Source organism: Talpa europaea (assembly GCF_964194135.1).
Source record: "Talpa europaea genome assembly, chromosome: 12".
Taxonomy (NCBI): Eukaryota; Metazoa; Chordata; class Mammalia; order Eulipotyphla; family Talpidae; genus Talpa; species Talpa europaea.
The window spans coordinates 15,486,201-15,510,080 of NC_140079.1; the positions used below are offsets into that span (position 1 = coordinate 15,486,201).

At 39.9% G+C, this 23,880-nt stretch overlaps 1 protein-coding gene across 2 annotated transcripts; it reads left to right on the top strand.

Annotated features, from left to right (window-relative positions):
* Nucleotides 1–8,171: 8,171 nt before the first annotated feature.
* On the top strand, nucleotides 8,172–14,846 carry RBM7 (RNA binding motif protein 7; the record flags this gene model as incomplete). 2 transcript variants are annotated; one of them, XM_084249552.1, is made up of 5 exons in its annotated part: nucleotides 8,172–8,267; nucleotides 9,354–9,516; nucleotides 10,148–10,235; nucleotides 12,975–13,065; nucleotides 14,490–14,846. In XM_084249552.1, the coding sequence occupies 5 exons, from the start codon at nucleotides 8,172–8,174 to the stop codon at nucleotides 14,844–14,846; spliced, it is 795 nt and encodes a 264-aa protein (XP_084105678.1). The 2 variants fall into 2 exon arrangements, with proteins under 2 accessions (XP_084105678.1, XP_084105679.1); XM_084249553.1 differs by having other exon boundaries at nucleotides 12,984–13,065.
* Between the last annotated feature and the right edge of the window lie 9,034 nt (nucleotides 14,847–23,880).

Here is a 23,880-nt window from a genome sequence, read left to right on the forward strand (position 1 = left end):
TTTCAAAATGGCAGGTATGTCTGAATTCAGCAAGTTTTACAGAATTGCCTCCGAACAATCTTGAAAATCTCTGTGGGCTGGCAACATCTTTGCTTTGCCTGAAATGAAGTAGGCTATGAATAATAACTTGCTGTGAAATACTGCTAGGTAAGAGATTACCAGGTAATCCAGGCCAAAAAAAAAAAAAAAAATACCCCATTGTGTTCATTTACCCAGGTAATACAGAGAAAGGTAAGTTTTCACTGGAAAAATACTTAAACAGGCTCTTGTGATGGCCAAGTCTTCACTTTGGCTGGATAAGCTTGTTAACAAGGTGAAAAACTGAAATGGAATTGAGGTATTATCATTGCACCTGTAGAGCATAGAGGATGTGAAGGGAACCTAATCCCAGAGGTGCTGGACCGGAGTACAACCAAGATAAGACTTTCCAGACTGTCAGTACATTAATATGGACACCACATGCCAGGATCGAATCTTCAGAGTTCATATTCAAGGAACTCTTTGCAAAGGACTCCAGATGCAGTCAGGTTCCCAGGGTCTGGTTTATGCCATCCAAATTCACAAGAAGCTGCTACATTCCGCGGTATTTGGGATGCTCAGGTGAGCTTCCAAGTACTCGTTCTCCCTTAAGATGTGCTAGAGAGATGTTTGTTTGGTCTGTTTGGAACCACAGCAAGAAAAGCTCATGGTTCTCACTTGTCAGTTTTATCTGGTTCCGTATCCATCTCGACGGATTAGACATTGATGTTCTCTGGGGTACACTCTCCCCACAACTGGAAAATTCTCACCTATGGGACTGCTCTTTTAGAAATATCACATAGAAGGGCCTCCCTGCTGGCGCAAAAAGGTAAAGTCTCAGCATTATCAAGCTATCACCAGAACTGCAGGATGAGTTTGATCCCCTGGCAAGGGAGGCGACCCACGTGGCGCAGCAAACCTATCCTCGCTAGCCCATTGCTCCCCTCAGCAGTGTATTTCAGTAGATCTGCCAGCTCTGCTCTGTCTGTGGTGGATCCTCTCACCCCCCTGCACCTCTGGCCTATACCCCCGTTCTTATATGCATAAATAAAAATAAATTTTAAAAAAAGTGATTAGTAGTGCTACAAATTTCACAAATTTAGAGACTTAATGATCTTTATTAAAGATTCATGAATTGGGCAGCATCCTATCTATAAACTGAAAAGGCCCCCACAAAATGGAGACTATTTTAGACAGAGAGAGGGTGGGACAAACAAGAATATTTCAGGTAAAACTGTTGTAGAGCAACCCCGATACAAAGCGGGGTGCCTGACTGTGGGTCCTCACCCGTGCGCTTAAAAGGACTTATCAATGCTCTACGGCAGGCACACGTGAAAGGTTCATAAAAGGTTTATTTACAAGGGAAGGGGAATGAGGAAATGTACAGCTCTGGGAGAAAAGTGGGAGACAAAGTTTTAAATGAGTCCTACCCGATCTGCAGATCAGGAATCCCAAAATGGCGCTCTCAGAGTTGGCCGCCAGCCAGGAGCGGTGAAGCCAGGAGGCGAGCAATCGCGAGCCAGAGAGACCCCAAGGCCCACGTGTTTGGTTTTTATATCCAACCTGGCTGCCCAACTCCACCCTCAGGTCCCAGCCACCCTCCCTTGGTTGTGATGGGATTTGTCTTTCCCAATGTCTTGATGGCTTTAGTCTGGAGTGGGGGTGGGGTCCACAAAGCCTGTATGAGATTAACTCAGGACATCATTTCCCCCTAACAATTCCCCCCTTTCACTTTTTGCCACCATTTCCATGGTGATGAAGATCAAACATATGGATGCTGGGATATAGTCTCAGATGAAAATTTTCCAGGGTTCCAGTCTGAAAGAAAACGAATCCCTCCAGGTAGTGTCCATTGTGGAAAGCAAAAGTCCTCCATTCCTGGAAAAACAGTTAAACCACCTTCCCTCAGGGCACAGGGCAGGACATGTCTTATGCAAATTACCTTACTAGCACTCATCTGGGAACTCCAGATTGATTTAGGATGGCACTTTTGAAAGAACAATGAGATTAGGTGTTAGGTTTGGGGGGGCCCCCTGCATGAACAACTCCACAGTAGCCCTGTTTCTTCTATCTTCACAGAAGTAACCTGGCCACTAGTAAGGACTCATTTTTTTCCTTTTATGGTTTTGTACTTTTCAAATTTTTTTTCATTTTCTTCACTTCTTTTTTTTTAATCTATTTTGGACTTATAGATTGTTCCCACCTTTTTACATTACAAAGAGAAAAAAATTTAAATGAATTAAATGTTTATGATGGAGTTCAGATGATGGGGTTCAGTGTAAGGGGTTCCTGAGTCCCTCTGAGGAAGAATTCAGTAGCCATTCCCTTACATCAGCACAGGGCAAGTTTATTGAGGAAAAAGCAAGAGAGACACCTGCATAGACACAGGCCAGTAGTCTTAAAAGACAAGAACTGCATTCTGCCAGGGTGAGGGGTATTTTATCATAATGTTCTTTGATGGAATTATTGTGGAAATTATTGCCGTGGGGTCAGATTGGGTTGTTCTTCTAAGATCGATAATCCTCTCTGCCCCTACCTCAGGCTGATAATCTTTTCTGATCCCACCTTAGATTCCTGGAAACTTCCTTTTTAGCTGGTTAAGATAATCATCCCTCTCCCCACCTCTGGTGTTTGTCCTTGTAAGACCTTTCATCCTAATTTTTCTACTGTAAGCTTTCATCATTTATGTGCATTAATATTTGTCCAATTCTGGGATTATGATCTATCTTTAGGTTTTATTTCCACAGGCACATTGATTTCAAATTGAAGTAAACCTTTAAACAAACCTTATATTTTCTATCCCATTACTCTTATCTGCTCAGGTTCCTGGGTTATTTTAGACCAAATAGACTATAATTCTTGCCCTGCCATCCCAGAACGACTCATTTTGGGGTGTTGATTCCGAGGAGAGAAAATTTATTGTAAATGCCATTCATTCATTTAACACTCATTAAATATCTATTGCTTGGGTACTTAATAGATACAAATAAATATAAAAATATAGGCATGTTATGTGCCTTTGGGGAGCTTCAATGTAGTAGGGAGATAATAATATAGATTATACTGTTATCCCTTGAGCTACATGTGAACCCTCATCCTTAATACATAAACAGAAGATGAGGAGACCCCAAGGAAAAGAAAAATCAAGGTGCCAGTAGAAGGAGGAGAAATAGTTTTGGAGGCAGGTGAATATTCTTTCACTTTTCCAGCGCTGTAAGTTTATAGTATTATAGTGTCCTTTTAAAAATTATTATTGCTTAATAGGGTTAAAAACAGTGTGTCCTTTGTAATGTAAAGAAACTTTATTAGGGGGCCTCCCCTGGTGGCGCAGCGGTTGAGCGCTGGGCTGCAAGACTGCCTGCAGCCTCTGCAGCGCCGGTTCATTCCCCGGCCGCCGGTGAGGGTCCCACAAAAAAAAAAAAAAAAAAAAAAGAACCTTTATTAGGGTCAAAACTGGGGGGGCGGGGGGGATTTGTAGGGGGAATATAACCAAAATGCATAAATTGTGCAAAAAAAATGAAAAATGATGTAAGAATTATATAAAATAAAATATATTAATAAAAAAGGAAAGCCAAAAAAAAAAAAAAAAAGGATCTTTACCAATCTGGATGGATGGGTATTTAACTGACAGACAGAAAATGAGGACAAGCAGTTTAGTTACAGGAACCGAAACAGAGACACAGAGGCAGAAAAAAACCAGTGGGAATTATGAATAGGTAAAAAGGCTGGCAATGTAGCTTGGTCAGATTATGGAAAGTTTTAAGAGTGTATTTATGGGGTGTGCAGTTAGTTTTTCAGAATTCATTGCTGTAGTTACTCTCAGGCCTTGAGAAGCTGAAGGCAGTATTTTTCTCCTTTGATCTAGAAGTGTATTTTGAAGTAGCATTGCCTACAAATAGTCCAGTGAAACACCCGTGAAGGAAATCATTGCTTTTTTAACATTACATTCGCACACACTTAATAATTGCATGCACTGTATTCATCAGGAGTCATTCCTAATGCCTTTCATTAGTGACCATACCTGTTGTGATCCTCAGTGACTGACTGATCTGCAGCTGATGCCTGCCCCCCTCCCCTCCTCCCAACTACTGGTCATTGCATCTGTCATGATGTGGAATAGAGTTGGGGTTGAACCTTGTCAAACCATGAGATGAAACCAACCAATCTGTCAGACTAATATCATTCTTGAAACTTAGTACATTCTGCCATACTATATAAAATTTGTATCTAATGCCTGAAGAATTAATGGAGTGAAGAGTAAGTGGAGCTTTAGGTAAGGCAGCATCTTAATCATGTCCTCTAGAGGAGGAGAGGTAGCATGCAAAAAAGTTATTAATTTATGGAGACATTCGGGACATGCTGGTTAATTAAAACAAAGTTAAACAGATTTCTTTTTCTAAAGGAATTATTAGAAGTTTTAACATTATTACATATATGGCTCCTAAGAAAGTTGACCTTATGTCTTTTCTTTTAGAGGAGTATCTCGTATTTTTAGTGGAGGTTCTGTGGAATATACTACGGGAAACACTGGAATATCACTATGTGATCACAGTTCTGCTATAGACTCGTTAGTCTAGAAGCTAAATACACATCATCTCCTAGAGTTATCTGATCTGATCACCTTGCCTCAGACAGTCCGCTTATGCCTATTGCCCCAGCATAATTAATAGCACCCTCTCACTCTCTCAAGTGTCCTGATTTGCACAGTAAAATATGGTCATCTTGTGTATTATATCTAGGTTTTCTTTCTTTTTCCCATTCTCCATTCCCAATTTTATCAAGTTTATTTTTTGTAGTGCAGAATTGTAGGTTAAATGGGAATGATCTAAGAAGCCACTTAATCCTGTTTTACACGTAGCAGGATTCAGCCTCTGAACTTTTGGCAGTTAACTGATTACCTTGAGAGGTGTTATGTTCCACTATTAGGCATCTCTAAGTTTTACCAAAATCCTCCTTACTGTTAACCTTAACCTTTACTTAAACCTAATTTAGTATTCTTTTGTAGTCTAAAACTCATAGCATATAGATTTGGTATTCATTTCTCAACCATGGGTTTCCGTAATGCCAGCGTAAGGCATCCATCATAAATTATGAATTATTTTCTTTTTCAATCTCTAGAATAGTGTTAGTTTTATACTATCCTCGGCAGAATTGAGGATATGGTCGGTTTTGTAAGAAACCTACAAAGGTCCAGAAGAGCAGATTCCTCAACTATCTTGTTCACACTTCATTCTAAGCGCTTAGTACAGGCAGTGGCAAGCACAGAATAAGTTCTCAGTAATATCTGAATAAACAATAACTAAAAATCCCTAACATATTGCCTTGCACTGGCACTCAGTAAATGGTAGTTACTATTATTCTTTCAACAACTTGCCTAACTGGTTTCCAATTTCTCACTATATTAATCACTCTCTTATGGTATCAAAATTAGCCCTCTTACTATTCTTAAGATTATTCTTATGATGTGTGCTAATACTGCATTCTCTTGCTTTTACATTCAAGAGTCCACTGGGGGAAAAGCTAGTCTACCTGCCTAAAGTGTTGGCACTGACAAACCCACTGAATTTCTTCCAATACCTCTGTTTAAACCTTAGGGAATGAGGGCCTCCCCGGTGGCGCAGCGGTTGAGCGCTGGGTTGCGAAGCTGCCTGCATCCTCTGCAGCACCAGTTCGATCCCCGGCTGCGGGGCAAGGGTCCCACATGGCGTGACAGACCTCTCCTGCCGCGCCCACTGCTCCCATCAGCAGTGTACTTCGTCAGTCTGCCTGTTCTGTTCCCCGCTCTGGCTCTGGTGACTTCTCTTACCCTCCCGTCCCTCTTTAAAAAAAAAAAAGAAAGAAAAAAAAAAAAAACCTTAGGGAACGTATCCTTAAAACAAAAATATCAGCAAGGACTGATGAGCCAGTTAAGAGAAGAACCAGGATAGTTAAGTATTAGGAAAAGCCACTGTGATCAGTGCTAAGTCTTAGTACTGCACCTTATAAACAGTCCAAAGTGCTGCTCACCTATTCACTTACTAGCCTCCTCATCTACAGTACACTTCTTGATCTTCAGAACGGCAGGACCCTAAAAAGTTCACCCACCATTCATCATACTGCTGGGAAGCTCTTTAAATACTGTTGAATGATTGAATGAGTGAAGACAAAACAGTGAAGTTCAAGGAAGATGCTAGAGAGAACAGATGGACAGCTTCCTAATACAAGAGTGTAAGGGTTTCCATCCTTGTATTTGGGGCAATGGATTCAGATTAAAGAAGCTGGGATTGAGTGCAACAATAAAATGACAAGTGAACCTTTGGAAACATTGGGAAAGCAGTGTAAATTAATTTAATAATTTGCATAGTAAGGTTTAGGTCTTTGTTATTTTTAGTGTGATTGAGATTGCAGTCTAGATATTCCTGAGGGGAGTGAAGGAGGGAGATGGGAGAAGGAAGTTGGTTAAGTGTTAAGGAAATATTAGAAGGATGTGTTGGGACGTAGGTGGAAGGATAAGCTGGGATAAACACAAGCATTTCTATTACACCAGTAGAAGCAAAGGGAAGAGTCAGAAGTGGAGACAGGTAGCCTGCAAAGAATCTCAAATTACCAGTCTTCAAGTAAGGGACACTGGGGAGCTTCAAGTAAGGGACTTGCGGAAAGCAGAGTGCTTTTGTTAGGGGGAAAAGGATGTCCTAAAGCTAATTCCATACAGGCTTTGTGGACTCCACCCCCACCCCAGGCCAAAGCCAAAGCCACTGGAAACTCCAAATCCCATCACCACCAAAGGGAAGGTAGCTGGGACCTGAGGGTGGGGTTAAGCAGCCAGGTTGGTATAAAGCCAGACACGTGGGCTTTGGAGGGGGTCCCCCATTTTGGCTCTCCACCAGCTCTCACCGTCCGGCCAGCTCTGAGAGTGACTTCGGGTTTCCAGGTCGGCGGATCGGGTAGGACGCATTGAAGACTTTATTTCCCTATTTTCTCCCTGAGTTGTACATTTTCCTTATTTCCTTTTCCCTTGTAAATAAACCTTTTATTAACCTTTTGTGTGTGCCTGTAGTGGAGTATTCATAAGTCCCTCTTAAGCGCGGGTGAGGGCCCACAGCCAGGAACCCGTTCAAAATCGGGGCTGCCCTGTAACACTTTGGATCCTTGGATAGAAAGGAATACACCAAGATCAGATAAAAGAATCTAGATTCCGGGGGGAGGATGAGTCTATTAGCTCAGCTTTGTGACATCTAAGGGAAAAAAAAAATCTCTTTCAAGCCCCACCCTACACCCATCCCTCGGCCCACCACACCCAAACAACGGCGTGAAAGCAAAGCCGAACTTTTCCTCTGTGCCAGGCTGTAGGAGCAAGACGTCTACGCCTTGGCATTTGCCTATTTCCACGAAAATACATCCTTCTAAAAACAAGACTGCGGGTGCACCAGGAAGGATTTTAAAGGCCTTGTTCACAAGCTCATGGGGGGGGGGGGGCTGCAGGGGGTGCAGCTGCACGGCGGGCGGGACCCCTCCGAGGCCTCAGGCGCTGCCCAGCGCCCTCCTCAGCAGGTCCAGTTTAGCCCCGGGGGTCGGGTACGGGGAGAACCTGGCCTCCCGGCCACGTCCATCCGGGCCCCTTCCCGTCAACACACGGGCCGCGCTCCGACCGCCGCCGCCGGTCGCCCGACGACTCCCGGGCTGAAGGCTCGGCCGCGCCGCCTGCCGAGGAGCCGGCCCCGGGGGCGGTGCCGCGAGCCCGCCCACCGCGCCGCAGTCGCCCGAGGCCCTCGCCAGCGCGGAGGCCGGAGGGCCGGGGCCGCCGCGGCCGGAGCGGTAGGCCCCCCAGGTCCGCTGGTCGCCGGCGGACAGCGCCACGTAGTTCTGGGCCATCTTCAGACAGCGGCCGCGGTGTCCGCGCGCGCGTCCCGCGCCTCAGCGCAGGCGACTCCAGACGCCGACACGGCCGGCAGCGGAAGCCATCGCGGGAGTAGCGGCGTCTCGGCGGTCGCTTTTAAACAGCGCTCTCGCGTGCGCCTGCGCAGTCGGCCCGCGCACGTCGACGCCGGCGGGAGCGCGCGGGAGAGACGCTGACGTACGTGACCCCTGACGCGCAAGGACGTGGGTTTCCGAGCGTGCGCAGTAGGGGCTTCGGCGACGACCCTGCGGCTGAAGTAGGAAGGGGCGACGCTGAGATGGGGGCCGCTGCGGCCGAAGCGGATCGCACCCTTTTTGTGGGCAACCTAGAAACGAAGGTGACAGAGGAGCTGCTTTTCGAGCTTTTTCACCAGGTGCGCGGCTGGGGGCTCCTGGGTCTGTCGTTTTCCGGCTGGCGAGCTTGACGGGGCGGGCCGGGCACCCACAGGTGGGCCGCTCGGGGCCAAAGGTCGCGTTTAGGAAGTGAGCCGCTCGCGGGGTGTCGCTCTCGGAGGTGACGCCGGGGTGGCTGTCGCCCCAGTGGTGGCCCAGGGTGGTGGGGGGATCCTCCCGCCAGCGTCCTGGGGTGAAGATTCGGGGCTCCTAAGGGACATAGGACGCGGGGGTTCCTCGCTGAGCAGCGCTGGTTTCCTTTTCCTCTTTTTCTCATTTTCTCCTCAGAACACTTCTTTGTAATAGAGTTAGAAACACTCCGTAGAAGCAGCAGCGCTGTCGTGTTTCTGCATTAAAATGTCTTAAAAATTTTAAGATTCCCCAAAAAGAAAAGCCATGCCATTTGCAGCACCATGGATGGGGCTGGAAGGGATCATGCTCGGTGAAATAAGCCAGAAAGAAAAAGAAAAATACCGGCTGGTCTCACTCGTAGCAGGGATTTAGAAAACCTGAATAAGGGACCAGGGAAAAGATTAATTATAATAAAGTAAAAATCAAAATCAACAAGCAGCTGTAAAGTAGAGACATACTACAGCGGGGGAGGAGGGAGTAGGATCCAAACAAGGAGGGTGGGAATTGTAAGGGGACTGTAACCAAGATGAAAGTGCATACATTGTGCAAAAAGGAAAAATGATGTCAAAATATAGAAAAGAAAATAAAAATGCTAAAAGAAGTTAAAAAAAAAAATCAAAGTTCCCCACGCCCACCTCCAGTTCTATCAAGCGATGTTTGATTAATTCATTTTTAAAAAGTGTATTTTTAGTCCCAAGGAAACCAAACCACTTTCTGTTGGTCTTGATAATGACGTGGGGAAATGATCGTTCCATTGTTAACAAAAGTTCATAAAGTGCGGCGGAATGTAAATTTAATGATGGTGTTTCCAAGTAATCTAATTGTCTCTCAAAAACGATGGGATCTTTAGCAGAGATGGAAATCTATCTGTATCCATTTTTGGAAGTTCCATTTTTTGAAATTGCCTTACATTCTGAATACTTTTTTGTTTGCAGGCTGGGCCAGTAATAAAAGTGAAAATTCCAAAAGATAAGGATGGTAAACCAAAGCAGTTTGCATTTGTGAATTTCAAACATGAAGTATCTGTTCCTTATGCGATGAATCTACTTAATGGAATCAAACTTTTTGGAAGGCCTATCAAAATTCAGTTTAGATCGGGTAATTATTTAACGATATTGTTTGGGGAAAGGGGATACTTGATGCTTCACTGTTAAATTTATTATTCACTTTTAAAGAATCATTTTCTGGATGAAAATACTTTTAGGATTTGTGAATAGATTTTACACATCCCTCAAATGACAATACAATTTTCAAAGTTGTAATTTTAAAATTGGATTTTAAGTTGCAAAATTGGATTTAAAGTTGGGTCAGTGAAAAGAATATAAACTTTATCGTTAGCAAGACTTTGGGTGTGGGTTTTCAGAAAGGAGCAAGGATTATTTTCTGAAAATAGGTTTCCTGGCTGCTTTGTGATTTACAATTTTTGATTCATGATCATGTGAGGATGAAACTTAATATATATCTAGTCTTACACTTCAGTGTGGGGATCAGGATATTATAGTCATAATGATATTTGTAAATTTAATATTAACTTTTTGGGACTGTTTGTTTTGATAAATCTGGTATTCACTTTTCACTCTGATGAAGCTAAAGCTGCTTATTGAATGTGAGGGTTTTTGTTTTTTTTTTTTTTTTAAGCCTGTGTCTGCCTTTTTGGAATGATTTGGGGTGTGGGAAATATTTAAAATGAAATTTTTCTATCAAAAATTTTTGAATTATTTTATTTTAGGAAGTAGCCATGCATCACAGGATGTCAGTATGTCTTATTCCCAACATCATGTTGGAAATTCAAGCCCTACCTCCACATCTCCCAGCAGGTAGTATTACCTATTATTAAAATAATTTGGGGGGAATTTTTTTAAGTGTATTGATGGCAAATACATAATGAATGATTAGTTTATACTCTTACCTCTTCTGCTTTTTCTGTTTGCTATGTTGGGGATATAGAAATAGTTATGTATATCTCTATTTTAAGGGAACTGTAGTTTATAGTTATTCAAATAGATTCATAGTAACTGTATGTTCACTTGTAAAAACCAATATTCACACCTACCTTATTTATATTATAACAAAAAAAAGTTCTCAGAACATTGCTTCCCCTTACTACTTGGCAGTACACTTTATTTTCTATTTTATCTTTCTAAAATTCAAATTAGTTTTATGGCTACTAATTGGTTGTTATTTGCAGTTTAAAAATACCAATTAGTAAATAGATTACTGGACTTTTGCTAGAATTGGATTGTAGATCTGCTTCTACCAGTTGTGTAATCGAGCTAATCTCATTTCTGATCCTATCCTTCCATTTATAAGGAAAAGAAGTTGAATTGAGCTCTAAATCTCATCTAGCTGCTAAAGGTTAGAAAAGATACTATATTTACTTAATAAGATTATTTGCTGTGGGGGAGCTGACATTTTACCAGTTCAGTTTTCCCGTGATGTATCTATACAGCTAATAGTCATAATGGGCTTCGTTCAAGAAAAAGCTAGCAAATACATCTCATAGCACTAGGTTTTTGACCAAGCCCTTTACATTTATGATCTCATTTATTCCTCATAGCAGTTTTATGATGTAGGGGTCATTATCTCTCCCTTTTATGTGAAGAAAATGAGTGGAGGTTAACTGACTACTCAAAGTAGTGGGCTGGGAGTTATGATCAAGCCCAGTGACTATAATGTGCTGCTTAGTGGAGCTTAAAGTCTGGGTAAAGACACATTGAGAAGGAGTAGAAAGTGCTTGGAGACCATTTTAAAATGAATACGGAACTAAAGAATCCATTTTACCTAAATCATAAGAAATGAAAGATGGATATTGGTGAATTAAATAAAGCAGATAAAGCAGGATGTTCTTAGAAGCGATAATTGGAATTTAGGGATTTTACCCTGAAAACAGTAGGGTCATTTCAACATTTGTTGAAATGTTTTCAGTAGGGATTAGTGATAGTACTGGGTTTTGTATTTTAAAGTTGTATGTTGCAGGAGGGAAGTGGATTGGAGGGGACAAGAGTGAAAATATAAAGGTCAATAAGGAAACTATTGGTAGCAAGCTTAATATTGGTATTAGTAGCAAGATTGCAAAGTAGATGGTAGTTTGGATTAGGGCTGTCAAGAGCAGGAGAGAAGTAGATGAATGTGAATACATATTGGATGGTGAAGTTATAAGCAAGCAGTAATAACAAAGGTTACCCTCTTAATATTCTTCCCGCTAAAAGTATATTTATACATTTCTCAGTCTTTTTGGAATTCAAAGAGTATTTACCCACTTTTATAGAACCTTCAAAGGTACCTTAGAAGGAAAACATGTTTTATCTCCCCCCCCCTTTGAATTTCTTGAGGAAAAAGATATGTAATAGTTTATTTTTTATAAGTAAAATTGCTTTTTTACTCCCTTAATATATACCTTCATAACCTGTTTAAGAAATCCCAAAATAAAAAGATCTGAACTGTAAGACAAGTTCATTTGTCTTACAGTTATTTGGTTCCAAAGACGTGTTTTAAAATAGTTTTAAGCATTTTCTAAGGGCTTTTCTCTAGAGCAAGTTAACATACTTAGGAAGTGAAGAATAAAGTATATGGCCTTAAAATGAATATCCTGTGTATGTTACAGAACTCTTAACTCTCCAAAATGTATTTCTTACTCTCCAAAATGTATTTCTCTTTCCTATGCCAGTAAATGTCTACCTAATTGGTCAAGCCAGAAATCTAGATTCAATCTTTTGTTGGTTGAAGGATATACTTCTCTTTCCTTCATTGTTCATATCCAATCAATCAAATCCCTTTCATTATAGTTCTCAATCTGGTCTTTGCACTAGTCCAAAGAGTCACATACACCCATATATATATTAAACTTTGCCGGCCATATTGTTTCTTTCTCTGCCATTGTGGCACTACAATAAATGACAGAGAAATCGCGTGCTTATGTTCTGATGAAACGGTTTATTAAAACTGGAATTGAACCACAGGTTATGGTTTGCCACCTCTGCACTAGTCCTTCCCTCAGCTGGAATGCCTCCAAGTAATCTCTCACTTTGGTTGTCTTATCAGAAAGGTTATCTCTGACCAGCCAGGCTACAATAGAACCTTCCTTTCTACTGGCTCATTAGAACTTTTTTTATTTTTTAAAGATTTATTTATTAATGCATATAAGAACTAGGGTACAGGCCAGAGGTGAGGGGGTGAGAGGATTCACCAGAGACAGAGTGGGGAACAGAACAGGTGTATCTACTGAAACACACTGCTGAGGGGAGCAGCAGGGAGACAGGAGAGGTCTGCTGCGTCATGTGGGTTGCTCCTTGGCCAGGGATCGAACTCGTGCTGCAGTGGCTGCGGATAGCTTCATAGGTTGCGTCTTAACCCCTTGCCCCACCAGGGAGGCCCTCTTTAGTCCTTCTTTATATCATTTATCACCATGTGAAATGGTCTGTAGTCTTACCCCAGCCCCATGCGAGCAAGTGCCTTTTCTGTCTTGTTCACTCCAACCTTTGAGAACAGTGTCTTGCTTATAATTGACTTGTAATAAATATTGGCTGAGTATACATTGGTTGTCTTGTTTTTTGCAGATATGAAAGAATTGTGGATAACATGACTCCATCAACACAGATAATTCAGAGATCTTTCTCATCTCCAGAAAATTTTCAGAGACAAGCAGTGGTAGGCTGATTTTTCCACTTCAGTTGCTTAAAAAAAAAACAAAAACAAAAAGTTGGTTAAAATTTAAAATTAATTTACTAAAATTTACTTAGATTAGCATAATCTTCCTAAGTTGATCATGCAGTTTTAATTTTCACCAAACTAAAACATTTAAAAAGATTGAAGATAAATAGAAGAACTGCAATTTACATTTGTATTTTTCCTCAGCAATTGTTGGACTGTGTGTTTTTCAAAAACTGAAAATTCAATCTCTAGTATTTTTGTAACCTATGCTGAGTGATCTTATAAACTCTTTAATAGTTAATATTAGTACTTTAATATACTGTAGTCTTTTAGGTCAGCTTCCTCTTAAACTTTCTATATCTCTGTAACGGTAGTACCATGAGACTACTCTTAAAATCTTAAGTATCTTTTTTTTACTGTTTCATTTTTTCTCCAAAATGATTTACCAAGTCTTCCTTTTTTTTTCTTTTTCTTATATTTATTTATTCTTTTTTTTAATCTTTGCCCAAATCACAGTCTTCACTTACGGTCCTCTGGCTTTTATATTTCATGGGTTTCAAGATAAGAACATAATGGTGAAATAAAGTAAAATTGACATGCCAATACAAAGGGATGCCAAGGTTTATATACATACTACTTATTTTTCTCAATTTATTGCAGACTATTCAGAAATCATTATTGGCTAGTATCTGTCTATAGACAGAATTTGGAAACCAATAGTAATTAGTATCTCCATCTTACACACTTTCATAACTACCATTATAACCTTGGTTTACTTATATTCCTGACTTTCTGTTGTTTGCAAAATAGAATTCTCTAACTTGATTGTTAGGCTACCTGTGGTCTGGTTCCAGTATACCTTTTTTAGCTTTATCATCCATTCTTCACTACTTAGATCTAACATCTGTCTCAGCTAAGGTTATACTATTCTATGAACCTCTTCTGTGTTTCCTTATTACTTTTGTCTGTGCAGTTTACTCTCCATGGCATATTTCCTCTTAAAATGTTTTCTTTAAAACGATCCATCCATTCTTTCAAATACTCAGATGTATATACTTCTAATACTCAGATTACCACTTTAATGCGCCTTCATGAAGCCCTTCCTAATGATACGGAGCTCCTGACTATATCTGTTCATCATACCGTGATTCACATCATTTTTTATGATTTCTTCCTTTCTAAGCTTTGTTCTTGGGAGCAAAGAGTTATATATAAATATCTTATAGATGTACAGTGACATGAAAGAAACTATTGTTTTGTACAAAGTTCAATTATGTCTAATTTCAGACTCATTTTGAGAATGGTCATTTGATAATTGACTTTGCTTTTCCTTTTTTAATGTTTGGTTAACTGTGAGAAAATATCTGTTGACTTTGAGCTCTAGAAATATCAAGCATTTCCTTCTTTTTCTCTTCCTTCAGATGAACAGTGTTTTGAGGCAGATGTCATATGGTGGAAAATTTGGTTCTCCACTTCTGGATCCATCAGGATTTTCCCCATCAGTTCAGTCACATAATCATACTTTTAACCAGTCCTCAAGCTCCCAGTGGCGCCAAGATACACCATCATCCCAGCATAAAGTCAGACAGAATTCTCATCCCTATGTAGGGGATAGACATCATGGCCGTGAACGGTACGCTGATCATGGGTCTGACCATCATTACAGAGGAAGCAGAGATGATTTCTTCTATGAAGATAGGAATCATGATGGCTGGAGCCATGATGATAATAGAAGAGACAGTAGTAGAGATGGAAAATGGCGTTCCTCTCGCCACTAACATCTGTGGAAAGGACATTTGTATAGGGTCATTCTAGCCCCTGTTGGCTAAGTTGTTTGGAAATGTTTTGAAAAACTGTACAGAGCAATTTTTCAAGTTTGCCACATTTCTTTATTAAGAAAAACCTTACAGCTTAGTATAATACAGAAATGAGAAGAATTGTGGTTACACTTTTACTACATTAATAACCTTTCACCTCAGGGCTGTATGAAGTGGAAAGGGTTTTATGCAAAGGAAATTTTGCTAAACATTTTAAACAATTGAGGAAGGGATATATTGTATGAGTTGGTTGTATTATAAAGCAAATATTTTAATTGTTATCTTTTTGTATTGCAAGAAATTTCTTGGTCAGATTTTGGTGTACATAATAGAGAACATTCAAATTGTTAGTCTTAACTGACTATCAGTATTTTGTTAATAAGTGAGCAAATGTATTTTCAGTGATTCATTTGGTGACATTTTATTTATGAAAACTTGTCAGTAAAATCTGGGTATAAATAATATATATTGTTTAACTTAGAAAATTAATTGTAAGTTCTGTGACATACTCTTTGAGTTTTACCCTAATTAAAGATACAAATGTAAGTCTACACATGCCATTTCATGATAAAATTTTAAAATTTGTTCATTAAATCATGTTTGATGTAAGAATGAAGTCACTCAGGAAGTTAAATATCTCTAAATCTATTTTTTTACATTAAAAACACAGTGTAACTTCCCCCTTTTCAGGAAGAACAAAAATTCATAGATAAAATAGTAAAATGTTTTACTGAAAGTATACCTTTTTTGGGAAAAAGGTTTCTTCATATAGGTAAAAAGGTTCTTGAAGACCGTTGAGTGCTGCCTCTGTTGTTCAAACTTTAAAAGTTTTAACATTTTCTAAGCTTAGAACATGTATATAAGGACACATTTTACTATGGCGATTGTACAGGTTGCTTTTTTGTTTAAACCTTTGAAAGAATTAAAACTTTTTCTGATTCACTTTTATCTATCAAGATACTGTTTCCCTTTCATTATAAAAGTTGTGTGTGAAAGTTCACTCCTTGAAAAACTGGAATTCTTTTTAACATTAATCACAACATTTGTACTATGTTGCTTTCTAATATACTGAAAACTTAGAGGTGGGGAGAGGTGACTTATTTTTTTTTGACATCACTAATGAAATATTGGACACAATTAACTACATACTTTTTATAGTATGTTAATATTTAGAGCATCCTAAAATGTAACTTTTGTACATATATATTTGAGAATCAAAATTTGAGTGATGGATTGTAGTTCTCTAGGTAGATGGAGCTATCTGCTCAACATAGAATTGAGTTAAATTTGTTTGCTTAAGCAGTTTAATAATGGAAGGATTTGTTTCCAGGCAACTTACTTATGTGAGAACTTTCTTCTGGTAGCATTTGTAGATAGCACAGAGATTAATACCCCTGTAGTGCAGCTTATCTGTGAGTGATCCGTTCATATTAATTCACAAGTGATCCTGGTTCAGATTAGTTTTCTTTTTAAGTGGCTTTCCAGTAATCAAACTTTTGTTACATACTGTATACTACCTGACATTGACTTTCTCTTAGAGGGTGACAACAGCAGCATTAAATTGCTCACAAGTACTACATTAAAGAAAGTGGTTTTTGTTTAACCTAGTATGTTACAAACTTGACCTTTATTTTGTTCTTTTATACATAGCTCAGAACTTGGGACTATTTGGCTCTATCCTCCCTCATACTAACTGCCCGCATCTTAGAACTGGTGATCAACTAGTCGGGATCAGTACAATAGCATCCTGACATTTCAGTGCCAGTTTATTCCCATAATACCCTATATTTCTCTTGTCATTAACATCTGTGCTGTATCACTTATTTCTTAAGAACTTCATGAAGACAGGGACCATATCTTATTTACAATTTGAATTCCTGGTACCCAGTGCCTGGTATATAAATACTTGGTAATTTTTGATGAATGAACAAAGGAATATTTGTCAAAAATTTCAATGAAGGAGACTTCATATAAAATTTAAAGTAGGTTTCCTAACCCTCAACCATCTTACCATCCTATTAAAGAACTACATACATTTTGCCTTTAATACTTAAATTTTATTTAAGAAGTTTTGCATCTATCTGGGTCTTAAAAGTAATTTTTTTTTTTTTTAAGATTATTTATATGAGCACTGGGTACAGTCAGAAGTGCGGGAGGGTGAGAGAATTCACCAGAGCCAGAGAGGGGAGCAGAACAGGCAGAAGGACCGAGGTACACTGCTGAGGGGAGCAGCGGGCGGCAGGAGAGTTCTGCGCGCCATGTGGGACCCACCTCCTGTGGCCATGGAGCAGCCGGGAATCGAACCAGCGCTGCAGAGGCTGCGGGCAGCTTCGCAATCCAGCGCTCAACCGCTGCGCCACCGGGGAGGCCCTTAAAAGTAATTCTTTGATTCCCTTCTCAATTTCCTTTATAGTTACTGATCTATTCATACATCAATATGGATATTTTCAATTTTTCAAAAATAACCCATTTTCTCTATCCAAATTACTTGATAAATTGTGCTTAGTTTTTACTGATTTTTTTAAGACTAGTCCAGTTTTAGTTCCTGGTATATTTTATCTTCCCTCCTACAGCCAGGTCAGACTTGCAAGAGACTATACTGTTATACAATACTGTTAAATGTATTTTACATTTACATATTTAAGCCCTGCCACATGTTACTTTTTGTTAAGACAGATTCTCTTTGAAGGAAGTTTAAATGAAAAAAAGAAATCTTAAATTTTTCTAAGAGTTTAAATTTCTGGAGTTCTTCCTTTGTAGTTGCAGTTATCTATTTATCTGGTACTCTGCTTGAACAACTTTTTGATATTTCTTTTTATTTTATATTTATGTATACAAGAATTGGGGTGTAGGCCAGAGGTGCAGGGGGTGAGAGAATTCACTAGAGACAGAGTAGGGAGCAGAACAGGTGAATCTACCGAAATACACTGCTGAGGGGAGCAGTGGGCACTCCAGGAGTGGTCTGCTGTGCCATGTGGGTCAGCTCCCTGGCTGGGGATTGAACTCAGGCTATGCCACGCTGCAGTAGCTTGCCAGAGCTTGGATAGTGCTGATGGGAGTTTTGCCCTTGCGCCACCAGGGAGGCCCTCCTTGATATTTCTTACAGTGCAGGCTTGCTGGTACTTCATTTAGTTTTTATATATCTGAAAAAGAATCTCACCTTTCTTTTTTTTTTTTTTTTTTTTTAATAGAGGCATGCTTTATTTATTTGTTTGCTGGTTTGTTTGCTTGTTTTGTTTATACATGCACTGGGTACAGTCAGAAGTGTGGGAGGGAGGGTGAGAGAATTCACCAGAGCCAGAGCGGGGAGCAGAGCAGGCAGAAGGACCGAAGTACACTGCTGAGGGGAGCAGCGGGCGGCAGGAGAGGTCTGCGCGCCATGTGGGACCCTCCTCCGTTGGCCGGGGAGCAGCCGGGGATTGAACCGGCGCCGCAGAGGCCGCGCGCAGTTTCGCAACCCAGCGCTCAACCGCTGCGCCACCGGGGAGGCCCCTCACCTTTCTTGTTTGAAATATATTTTTGCTGGATATTGAGTTCTAAACTAACATTTTTTTCTTTCAGTTCTTTAAATAAGTGACTGCACTGTCCTCTTCATTGTTTCCTTTAAGAAATCTGTCATGTAGATAGATAATGTATCGCTTTTCTCTGTCTTTGAGCAATTTGATTATAATGTGTCTTTAGTCAAGTTTTCTTTGTGTTCCTTTTGCTTGGGGTTCATTGAGCTGCATGAATCTGGGAAATTTGGGAACATTTTGGTCATTAAAAATTTGTTTTTGTCCCCACTCCCCCACCTTTGAAACTTCCATTGAACTCTTCAATTATAAGACTACTTGGTGTTACTCTGCAGCTCACTGATGTGCTGTTTGTTTTTCTCAACTATTTTTTTTTCTTTTTTCTTTTTTCTTTTTCATTTTGTTACTATGTCTTGAAGTTCACTAACCTTTTTTTCCTGCAATGACTAATCAGCAATTAATTCCAAATAATCTTTTATTCTACGTAACAAAGTTGTAGACATTTAATTTAGATTTCTTTCTGATTCTTATTTTCAGCTTTATTGAGATATAATTGACAAAATTGTAGCTATTTAAAGTGTGCAACATGTATTGGTATACATACTTTGTAAAAGGATTCTCCCTGTTGAGTTAACACATCATTTGGATCTTTTTATATCTTCACTAGCTCTACTTAAAATTTGGAATTTTTAATGTCCTTTTCTGCTAATTCTAGTATCTTTGTTACTTTCTGGATTGGCTTCAATTTGTCCACTCATTGGTTGTATTTCCTGCTGCTTTGCATGCCTTATAATTTTGATTGGATACTGGGCTTTGTAAATTTTACAATTGGATGCTGATAATTTTTGTATGTCTGTAAACATTTTTGCAATTTGTTTTGGGACACAGTCACGGAAAGAGTTGTGTCCCTTCAGAACTTGCTGTTAAGATTTCTTAGGCAAGATTTCAGATGCATGCAGTGTTAATTCGTCCCATTGCTGAGACATGACTTATCGGTAGCTTATAAATCAGGAAGTTTTTGAGTCTGGACAGAGGGAAGAGAATTTTTTCCTGCTTCTACATGAGTGCTGGGTAGTTCTTCATATAATTCTTTGGGGCAATTCTCTGCCAGCCTTGGGCAGTGTCTTCAAGCCTGTGATCCGTACTCATGAATAATAGAGGAAACCTGCAGATCTCTGGGAATTTACTCTGTGCAGCTTAACCTTCTTTAGTGCTGTGTACGTGGATATTCTAGGTGCTTTGGTTTCCCTAGATGCTCAGCTTTATCTCCCCAAGTTTGGAAGCTTGCCAGGCTCTCACTGGCTAGCTACTCAACCAAATTGCACCTGGAAGTCCCATCAAGTGGTAGCAATTGTAGGGCTCATCTCAATTGATTTCTGTTTCACAAGGAGCACTGTCCTTTCTATCTGATGTCCATTGTCTTGTTTCATACATTTTGTCTGTGTCTTGTTTGAGTTAGGAAAGACATCTAAATCTTTGTTATTACATCTGTCTTGACTGAGTTAATCTCTGGGTTTTGATATGTAGTGCACTACTCACCGTTCTCCAGTTTAAATGGTTGGTATTTTTAGGTCTTCTCTCTAATTTTGACTCTTTTTGTTTCTAAATACGTTTTCTTCTTCTATTGTAACTTCTAATTGTCTTCGGGACGGAGTATATGACATATAATAGAGTCATGTAGAGAAAAACTACATCATTAGCTGGATTATCATAGGAGTTTTCTAGGTTGCTTAGCAATGAGTTAGCAGGGCTGGACTCATGGCCAACCACACCTCTGCAGAGGGCGCTGAAGCAATCTGGAATCACATCCATCCCTCACAGGCCCTCCTCCCACTACTGCACTACGTGACTGGCGGCATGGTTTTTACCCCAGAATTTCCCCTATATTTTATGATGGTTTCTTAGATATTAACAAACACTTGTTTTCTCTGTTTGAAATTTGTTTCTACAAAATGCTGCCTTCATTGATGAGATTTGTAAATCAAAAAAGAATGATCACTTTTAAAAGATTAAAATGTATGTATTTTAATTTAATGCACATAAATATACATTCATTTGTCAATCTTTGGAGGCAAAGCCAGGACTTTTTCTTAAATCTAAGTACACTGGAGTTCAGTGGATTTTCTTGTATTAATCATTACCAGATTGCATTGCCTATGATTTTCCATTTGGGGCATTCTCTATAATGGAATGCAAATGTAGAGAAACTTGTGAAGTATTAAAGTTTTCTAGCATTCACATCCAGTTTTTGTTTTTACAGTTGTCTGAGTCACCCTGAATCTAACAGCAAGTTTCCTATAGTGATTTTTCTTTATGAATCTATACAAAGTATTCAACTAATGTTAAAGTCTATTTTTCACATTCACATTTCATTGGTTTATACAAAATTTAAATTAAGAACTTTTATTAAGAAACAAGCAGGGGGGCCTCCCCGGTGGCGCAGCAGTTGAGCGCTGGGTTGCGAAGCTGCCCGCAGCCTCTGCTGCGCTGGTTCGATCCCCAGTTGCTCCCCGGCCACCAGAGGAGGGTCCCACATGGCGCACAGACCTCTCCTGCCGCCCGCTGCTCCCCTCAGCAGCGTACTTCGGTCCTTCTGCCTGCTCTGCTCCCCGCTCTGGCTCTGGTGAATTCTCTCACCCTCCCGCGCTTCTGACTGTACCCAGTGCTTGTATAAATTAATTAATTAATTAATTAATTTTAAAAAATGAACAATGATGTAAAAAATGTATAAATAAAAAAAAGAAGAAAGAAACAAGCAGGGGCATCCCTGGTGGCACAAGGGGTTAAGATGCTGCCTATGAAGCTAACCACAGCCACTGTAGCACAAGTTCAATCCCCGGGCAGGGAGCAACCCACATGGCACAGCAGACCTCTCCAGACTCACCTGCTGCTCCCCTCAGCAGTGTATTTCAGTCAATACGCCTGTTCTGTTCCCCACACTGTCTCTGATGAATCCTCTTACCCCCCACACCTCTGGCCTGTACCCCTGTTCTTGTATGCATAGATAAATAAATCTTTGAAAAAGAAAAAGAAAAAAAAGAAACAAGCATAAGGAGGATTGAAATAATTTAACTGATGTGAGCAACAGTGGGTGAGCATATGAGAGTGACTTCTAATCCAGTCTTCAACAAGTAAAAGACATTGACATTATAGAAAGAACAGAAAGCATCAGGTGAGATTGAGGGGTTAAAAGTGCTTCCAATGTGGTAGCTAAGAACTGCCTGTTAATAATATTTTTCAAATGCCTACACACACACACACACACACACATTTTATCTCAGTTCTGAAAGAAGTGATTTTAGTTCACTAATTTGTCTGATTATGTCTTAAGTTTTTGCTTCCTGTATCCTGAAGTTATACTAGATGCAAAGGTGAGTATAACATTTTACCATGTAATATAACATCAAATTATATGCCCTTGACCCATTTTCATACTACTGACTTTGAATTCTATTTTGCTTTATATTGCTGTTTTTGCATATTTGCCTGCCATGTCTTTGTTGGTTAATTTTTAATATTTCTATGACACTTGATTTTAGGAGTGCCTCTTGAGAGAGATTTTCATTGATTTCTGCTTTAGTACCTCGTGTGTGTATGTATAAGATTAATTACCTCTTCTTCTTTTTTTTTTTTCCTTTTGTGCAACATTTCATCACCTATGAACCTTTCAAAAAACAATTCCCAGAATTCCAGGGAAGGAGTGTGGTATCAGTATTTTTAAAAAGATACTAATATATAGTCAGGGATGAAAACCCTAGTGTCATATGATTTCTAGTTCTCAACAATCACATCTGCACTTTTAGTTTTCTATCAATGGGTAGACAGTTTGACAGTTTGACCAGTCAAGGTAAAATCAGAGTCAGAACTAAGTGTTAGAAAATAGGTGACTTATAGGAATTCAACTTTGTGCATTTGTGATTGCTGGTGAACAATCTGTAGTCCTGCGTCTTGTGTTGGGGCTGAAATCATTATAATTTGGCTAGATCAGCAGTTGAGATGGAAAACTGAAGAACAAGAGCAGTGATAAACTGGAAAGTGCTAGGGGAAAAAATGGAGGCTGCATCTGTCTCTTATTATTCCTCTTTAGAGAACTTGGATAACCTGAAGCCTGCAGGCATCGCTGGCACACTGAACCATAGAACTCAACATATTATTGGCTCCGACGCTGAGAAGCTAGAGGAAATGTGGCAAGAGCTGGAGGAGCTGCAGATTGGTGCCCCATGCCAACAAGGTGAGTCAGGAGATCAGCAGTGACGTGCTTGGCACCCTGCACCAGTCTTCCAGGCTGTAAAAAATATGGCTGCTGCTTCCCTTAGGAGTTTCAAATCTCAAGCAAATTTCCCTTGTGGTCAACTGCATGGTGATTCTGACACATTAGCTGGAGTCAGGCCAAACTTCACAGGAGTCCTTTATGAGACTCTCTCACTTCAGATGCCAGCTGCAAGTTCAGGGATTCCTCTGCCAAAAGCACCTCTGATCTATTGGCTATAAATTCAGGGGTTCCCACCACCCTGCACAGGTTTGCTGATGCCCTAGATGACTCACAGAACTCAGGAAAAAGCTCTACTTACAGTTTTATTACAGCATAAGGAAACAAAGTCAGACAAGAGGGCGAGATCTGGGTGGGCCTCAGATGTGAAGCTTCCATGTACTCTCCCCAAGGAGTGGGGTGCATCACCCTTCTGGCAGAGCACTGCTTGTTACCAGCCAGGAGGCTTATCTGTACATCTTGTCCAGAGTTTCCATTAGGTGTCTTTTTTTTTTTTTATTACATTGGGCTAGTTGAGTGAATCCTTGGCCATGGGAATGAACCCAATCTCCAGCCCCTAGTCGGGCTCCTCTCCTAGAAGGACTGACTGATACCATGTGTCTCAAAGCCTGACACCTTGAATCACATGCTTCTGTGGCCCCAACCTTGAGACCATTTAGGGGCTCATGAATAATAAGGACACTCTTATAATTGGGGAAATTCCAAGAATTTAGAGGTGCACTCACGGGAACCAAGAACAAAGGTATTGTGTCCTGCAATAGTGTATGTCTGACTCCTTTGCACCCTTTGCGCCCCTAGCTGCTCTTCGCCTGCAGCGAGCATGTGGGTTATATCCAAGGTAATTGATCACAAGTGATTTGCCACATTGCTTGGCATTTAGTTTCAGATTACCATTAATGTTTTAAAGTATTTTCTCTTTCTAAGGCATTATATCTTTTGCTGGGGGGCAGGAGGTTATCAAACCATTTTATTGTTGGGCTCTGGGAAGGTCAAAAGGCTGGGGGCACAAGATCTGCTGTCTTTGAACCAATCAGGATTTTCCCAGTTTACAGTCACAAAAAGGTAATTATTAACTCATCATTCTATATTTATAAATGATAATTTTAAATATAAATAAGTATATCAAGATATATATTATGTATAAATTAGGTTATGTATAAATATATATGTTAATAAATTTCTATTAAATGAAATTTATTTTTAAATTTCATAC